Source organism: Alligator sinensis, unplaced genomic scaffold (genome assembly GCF_000455745.1).
Source record: "Alligator sinensis unplaced genomic scaffold, ASM45574v1 scaffold337_1, whole genome shotgun sequence".
NCBI lineage: Eukaryota > Metazoa > Chordata > Crocodylia > Alligatoridae > Alligator > Alligator sinensis.
The window spans coordinates 2,424,124-2,431,254 of NW_005841927.1; the positions used below are offsets into that span (position 1 = coordinate 2,424,124).

Here is a 7,131-nt window from a genome sequence, read left to right on the forward strand (position 1 = left end):
CCTCCAAGGGATCCCTGCTAGCATTGTTCAGTCTTACCTCTGATGGCTGCTGGCACTGAGATGCTATCACCAGGAGAGATCTCTCAGTCGTCAAGCCCTTGTGAACCATCTCAGCCTGAAAAGGAAGTGAGAAAGTGGTAATACTGTTGCATGGATAGAGGAAGGGCCAGGGATAAATATACTAGCTGGAATCTGGGAGACAGATTCAGTTTCCATGTCCACCACCCAGCGTAACCTTAGAGTCCTTTGCCTCAGCCCTATCGGTACAATGGGGACAGACGATCCCTACCTCACAGGAGAGGTACAAGGACAAATCCATTAATCAATCAAAGTGCTCAGATACAGAGCTCAAGGTAATGATACGCAGAGTGCAGAGGACAGCTATAGGGACCAGTTCATCTTTTCTGGCTGCTCTGGTTTTGTTTCAATTGTGGAAAAAAGGCAATTCTGGTCCATTCGGTCTGGTTTGTTATTTATACAGCACAGCTATCTTGGAGACACCTGCCCATTTCTTATCTGCCAGTCCGAAGGGCCAACACAGATATTTTACAGCAATAAAGCTGGGAAGCATTATCCCCACTTAGAGGGAGAGAAACCACAGAGAAAGATGAAGGTCTCCCCAGGGCCCAGACCTCTACTGAAGCCACAAAGACTGCCCGCTCTCCAGGTGACTATGCTGAAGGAACACAGAGCTCAGTGAACTCTTGGGTGGCCCTCAGAGGTCTGAATTAGCAATCAGCCATACATTTACAACATGGGATAAGAAGCCTGAGTCTTACATGTTGCTGTACATCACCACCAATTTCTTTGCTGATCTTCATATATTCAGCTACTGGACCAGCCAGAAGGGAGTCGAAAGCTTGTACGTACTGTGCTACTCCTACAGGAAAGGCCAGAGCGCAGGAGTTAAGTAGCAGCAGATGGATTCACAGCACGGAAGCATCCATGAGCCACATTTTCAGTGCATACCACCCCCTTCCTTACAGTGAAATTTCTCAAGGAGACCTTTAGTGATCAGGATGATGGGGGTCAGAGCATCTGATACGACCGATCTTCAAGTATATTGCTGGACGCTGGTCTAAATGCTTAAGCAGCAGCAGCAGCGTGGCTCCAAAGAGACAAGGGAAGTATAACACTCACAGGAAGTTCTGGTCTTAACAGTAACCACAGGCCTCCCTGTACGTGTGCGTGTGATATCTGCTGTGAAACTCACTTCCCCTCCTAGTATGCCTAGTCAGACACAGAGAGCATGCAACCCAGTGCTGCGTATAAGCACCTGCCTCTTGGAATGGCACCACCAGTGTCAGTCATGCAAAGCTTCTAGTAGAGGATTTTCATAACTTAACATGAAACAACTCAGGGGGTTTGTCAACCAGGGCCATACCTTTGGGAGAGCCATCTTCGCATGTGCCCGGGCCTCGGGACATGCCTTCTAGCCGCACCACAGCCTTCTCCAACCGTTCAACCAGGCTCTGCATGTCTGCCAGGGTTCACGATCTGCAGAGAGACAACTTATTATAGCATCTCAGACTTGTAATGAGCTCTGTGCGCTAAATATTCTGAAGATAGGTTTAGCAGAAGTTCAATCTTGACCTAATGAAATGATGAATCTAATTCTAGGCTTATGTTAGCCAGTTTAAACACATTAGATTGTGCAGCAAGATAACCTATTATTCAGACCCTGTGTGGTTAGACTACCTGTCAGAACCCACCAGAGAGGAACCCCTCAGCCAATCCATAATGACCAGGGAGCATCTACTGCATAGTAATATGCAACATATCCATGTTACGTGGACATGGAGAGTTTCCAGATACTCTGCAGAGGTGCTTAAATACCACAGAAAACCCTGCATGGAATTTCATTTAAAAGAGGGCTTGATCCAAGCTCTAATTATGCCTGTAGCCATTGTGTAACAAAATCTGTGAGTGGGAGGGCTCTTTTCTGACTCCTGTGATTGCTTCATAGGAACAATTCACTCTAGTTAAGATTTGATGCATCTTGGGAATCAAAATCGCCACAACTGAGATGCCCACACTGACCCCTGTGTTCCACCACCCCACGGAAAACGCCCCGCCTTCTGCAATGCCTCAGCCCACAGAATTAGCATGCTCACTCGAGATATGCTGGCACGTGCCAAGACAAGCAGCTGCGCAAGAGAAGAATGTGGAGCTGCTGCGGAGACAATGTCGCCCCTGTTTGTGCTTTCCATCTACACGCTTGTGTTTCTAAGCCAGCTACACAAAGCCGGGCACATGAGTCATTTAAGTCTTCTCCAAGTGAGAAGCTTGAGTATAATAAAGTTTTCCTGCCCAGCAGACTTAACCCTGGGGAGCTTTAGAATTCACCCTCTAAACATGAAGGGGAAGGGAGTGCAGGGAGGGGTCAGAACCAAGCCAGCCACATACTCATCTTATCGCTTTACATTAAGGCATTTTGCAGCATGAATCATGACTGCAGCCTGAGTACATGACTTCCTTTTATTGCAAACAGCCTTCAGCCCTCCGAACCCTGCCAGCAAGCAGTCAACCTTCACTCACCGCCCTTACCTACCCAAGGGGTAAAACACCAGGTATTTGACTCTGCTTGCATAGCTGGGATTAATTCTTCCCTGCGAGTTAAACTTGGATTTGGTTCGCTTGTGTGTGCAAGCCTATTGTGTTCTGCCATAAAGTTTGCATTTTCCTTGGTCTCTGGAGGCCGTGAGCCAGATCCAACATTAGTTAGTCACAAGGAACACTGATGTCACAGGACAAACAAGGTCATTTTTCCATCTTTCTGCTTGCACGGAGACTCAGGAACAGGAGAAGTGGGGGCAGGGTGTCTGATGCAATGTTCCATCCCAGGCTGTTTACCCAACTTCAGAGAGGAAGAGAGCTGCTTCCTCCTTGCTACCGTTGTGTCTCCTCTAACTCACTTTATAGAAAGGTGATCAGCAGCGACTACTCAAACGTTTCAAGAGTCAGGTTAGCATGTGTGAGGCTGATCTCACAACCTCCACCAAGGACCAACTTGCCTCCAAGTCACAGAATCCCAATGCTCTTCCTTGGCAGGAGGCTCCAGACAAAAGGGTGTTTGTAGAACAGAGAAGCTGCCTAATCGCAGCTTTGGCTCTTCGCAGTCTCCACCCCTCAGGGGAATGCTTTTCCCCCATGGGTGCTTCTGTTTCTGGAGCAGATAAACTCACTGCGAAAAGGCACACGTGCCTCCCAAAAAGATCACAGCAAGCAGGCAAAGCCGCTATTCTGCAATACTGATCCCTCCCACACTCCATATGGGGCTCTAATCTGGTCAGTCCCATTACCCCAAGTCTTCAACTGCATTTTAGACAGGGATTACAACCAGCAAGAAAGGAAGCTGCTCTCCAGCTGAGCTACCTGGAATAATAAAACAGGCTGTGGCAAGCTTGGACAGAGCAGAGCACACAACACAGTGTGCTGCTGAGACCAAAGGGAGGTTACCCAAAATCTCCCAAACTCCAGGTGAATTCCCTCATTCCTACCGATGCATCATTTCCCCCACGCTCACACTTTGCAGCTTATGCCAAAAGCAGTCTTCAAAGCATGGCATCTGAGGACAGTTCTATAAGCCCAGCATCACCTAACAGATGGCAAATTAATTTTATCTTCTGTTTGACAGACTGGGTACCCTTCAGTGTTAGGACACAATTTGCAAGGAAATCGCTCCAACTTTGCTGCCAACGTATTAAGGGACTTAATTGCAAATGATGAGACTGATACACTTAAGTTGCCCCTTACTATTCTCTTCTTGCTAGTCTTCAACCCTGCAGAGGTACCCCTCGGTGCCATTTATAGATGCAGAGTCTGTATATAATATAAAGATATCTCCTTATATGGAGAAAAAGCTTCCTTATGTTGATCACGGTAGAACATACAATCCAGAACGACTCATGCTTAGCAAGAAACATGCCATGATATTGCCCGATTAAAGCCGTCTAACACAAAATGCAGAAGCAAAGTGTAACAAAGAGTCTGAGATTTACAGATTAACTTGGATTTCTGCAGGTCTTTTGACACAAGGGAATACGGGGACTGAATCCTCAGTTATCTGTGTGTGGCACAGGACTGTAAACTCAGACAGAGAGATCATTTAGGAGTCCCGGTACACTGCATAATTCAAACCCTTTCTATAGCGTAGTCGTATGTCAAAGATCACAAATTAGCCCTTCAGACAACTAGGAGAGTGAGGATTAGAACAGGCTCCATTTTTCGGGTTATAGCCAGAGTTACATGTAGGCTTTGTTCATACAGGAGCTTTTATTTTTTTTCCCTGTTGATGATTACAAACCACATCTCCAAGAACCAACTACATCCAGTTTCAGCTCTGCTAATAAGCCAAGAATGGACACTGGCATTCATGCATTTTACTCCGGGCAAGAGACCAACTCACCTCTGCAGAGAATTTGAGAGGACATTTTGGTTAACCCATTCACTAGCCCTAATTAACCACTAACAGGCCTTCCAACTGCAACTACCAATTGGCCTTATGCACGGATCAAAACAAGAATCAGAATTAAGAGGTATATGTGCTAAATTAATCCAATACAAGATTAATCTAATAAAAAATATCACATTTACCCAAAGAACCTTGCCTGTCTATATCTTTAGACCAACACGGCTACAATCAACACCCCCCAAATTAATCCAAGGTACTTAATCCTGCACAACAGCTTAGACAAGGGCATTTTGCGGGGCATCAGGGAATGACACTACAGGATAATCGCTGGAAGGATTAACATGTCCCCACTGCATTTGTGCAGGATATGGCGATAACTAGCTTGGCAAATCAAAATAATAAACCTTAATGCTGCAGTCCTCTCATTTAGTCACTCTTCAAAAAAAAAAAAAAAAAAAGGAAGGTCAGATTTACAACTTCTCTACTGAGATGTGCCCTCTTCCCCTCAGCATAGATTCTGTGTTTCCAAAATAAGAGAAGCTGAATCTCCTGTTGACATTTCCATTGCAACAGTGGTGGGGCAATGATGTTATGAAAATACACTACCTTATTTTTAAGATGACACTGGGAACTGATCTCAGTAGGTGTTTCATAGTTTCCAAACATTTATAGCTTCCACAAGCTTTAAGACTTGGTTTTTAAGTAGCACTTTGGCTGATCAAGACAGGTCTTACTTGAAGTAGGAGAGGAAGGTGGTAATCAGAATGACTGAATTTAGAATCCAATGTATCCGGGCTGTCGCCAGAGCTAGCAATGAATCCAATCCACTTATTTCCAGTGCTGACAGCTGCCAAGATGCAAAGCTCTGTTGTCTTGACTCTAAGAATACTTTCAGGCATTGGTTCAGAAGTGAAGATATTGAGGCCGAATATCAGAGATCCACATAGCTGTCTAAAGCAGAGAGAGGCTATCCCCAAATGATATTTGGTGGATATAAAGGTAAATCAACCTCTAATCAGGGCCCTAATTCAGCACTCCAGCACAACAACTTCCACCGAAGTCAACAGAAATTCTGCCCGACTGAAACTGCCAGATAAGATTAATACAACAAAGCTGTTCTAGCAGAGTGGAGTGACCCGTAAGTACTCCTTGTCCCTGAAATGCAATATTTGTACTTCTCCTACCTTGCTACTTTTTCCTCTGTCCGGATGACTGGTCTAGCACAGAAACACCATTCTTTAATGGCTTACGCTTATCGCACAAATGATCTGGCATTTAAAATTTAAGCTAGTTGGATACTGTACTAAGCCATGTGTCAGGAATCAGGAACCAAGGAAGAGACACCGAAGGGTTTCAAATGTGCTAGCTTAGAGAGAGATTGCTTTGACTGAAGCTGATAAGCCATAAACACAAGAGGTTTCTTGGAAGCTCAGAGGTAATCCAGAATCCTCGAGATAAAGATCCATTCTGAGGGGACAAAACCATGTTAGAGCTTTTGTTAGGACAGGACAAAGCGCTTTTCTAAGGCTAACTGTCTGCAGTCCATCTCTGTTATGCATCTTTCACCTCCATGTTGGCAACTCCCAGCCTGCTGCCAGGCTTTGCACACGAAAAGCCTCTGCCCCTGCTTTATACGACGGTGGAGCAGGAAGGGGAAGCCACGGTGAGCGGATGTACTTTGATCTGAAAAGCCCAGATGATCTTGTCAATCTCCCTCTCAAAAATGCGAAAGGCAAGAAGAGAAAACAGAAGTACAGCAAGTAAGAGAAAAGGAACAGGAAAAACTTCTTCACAGTTAGTGTCCAGTCTGAGGAATAAGCTCCCTCCAGAGGTGGTGCAATCACCTACCCTGGAGATCTTTAAGAGGAAACTGGACGGTCACCTCGCTGGGATCACCTGACCCCAGCTGTCTTTCCTGCTTGGGGCAGGGCGCTGGACCCGGCGATCTGCGCAAGCCGTACGAGGACAGGCCGAGGGATCTGGGACTCTTCAGCCTGAAGAAAAGCAGGCCGAGACGGGACCTGATTGCAGCCTACTGCTACACTAGGGGAGTGCATCCAGGGCTCGGTGAGCACCTGTTCACCAGGGCAAAACAAGGAGTAATGGCCACAAACTCCTGGAAGATCGATTCAGGCTCAACTTCTTCACAATCGGGGTGCCCAGACCGTGGAATAAGCTCTCTCCAGAGACACTGCAGTCACCTACCCTGGAAATCTTCAAGAGACTGGACAGTCATCCTTGCTGGGGTCACCTCACCCCAGTCGTCCTTCCTGCTTGACGATCTTCCGAGGTCCCTTCCGGCCCCTAACACCCGTGAGTCTTGCAGGGTCCCTTCCACCCCTCACGGACACGTCAAGGGGGAGCAGAGCTTTGATACGCTCGTCCGATCCTCGCTAGAGAAACGTGTCTCGGCGCTGCCGTGCTAGAGGGAGGCACGCACGCGACGTGGGACGCCGTACTCCAGGTCACCTCTGCCAAGTCCCAGTCAGCCAGGTGACGCCAAATCTTCTTGAGGCGGGTGTGCTTTCTAGCACGCCCATTCATCGCCTCGCACACCTATGGGGAGTGCCGCGCACCCGCCTTCCCGCACGGCTACACACAAGAAGCGGAAACTGCCGGCGTGGCTGCGCGACACGGGGGCGCGGGAGGGTCAGGGCACGGATTTCACGGACATAAGTGCAGGAGGTCATCGAGTCCGGCCCCCCGCCCCGAGGGCA

The 7,131-nt window shown here is 47.3% G+C and overlaps 1 protein-coding gene and 1 long non-coding RNA gene across 4 annotated transcripts in view; one reads left to right on the plus strand and one right to left on the minus strand.

Annotated features, from left to right (window-relative positions):
• The window catches only part of CAP1 (cyclase associated actin cytoskeleton regulatory protein 1), a 14,443-nt gene extending 7,343 nt beyond the window's left edge, over positions 1 to 7,100 (minus strand). The window contains exons 1-4 of the mRNA XM_006019295.3: positions 6,620 to 7,100; positions 1,385 to 1,497; positions 780 to 880; positions 38 to 115 (exon numbers count right to left, since the gene is read on the minus strand). Of these exons, the coding sequence (XP_006019357.1) occupies positions 38 to 115; positions 780 to 880; positions 1,385 to 1,478 (273 nt within the window). The 5' untranslated portion in view covers positions 1,479 to 1,497; positions 6,620 to 7,100. The remainder of the gene's footprint in view (positions 1 to 37; positions 116 to 779; positions 881 to 1,384; positions 1,498 to 6,619) is intronic.
• Positions 5,149 to 7,131, plus strand: part of LOC112549539 — a 10,129-nt gene continuing 8,146 nt past the window's right edge. For all 3 annotated transcript variants that reach the window (XR_003092986.1, XR_003092988.1, XR_003092989.1), the window contains exon 1: positions 5,149 to 5,552. This is a non-coding gene — a long non-coding RNA (uncharacterized LOC112549539). The remainder of the gene's footprint in view (positions 5,553 to 7,131) is intronic.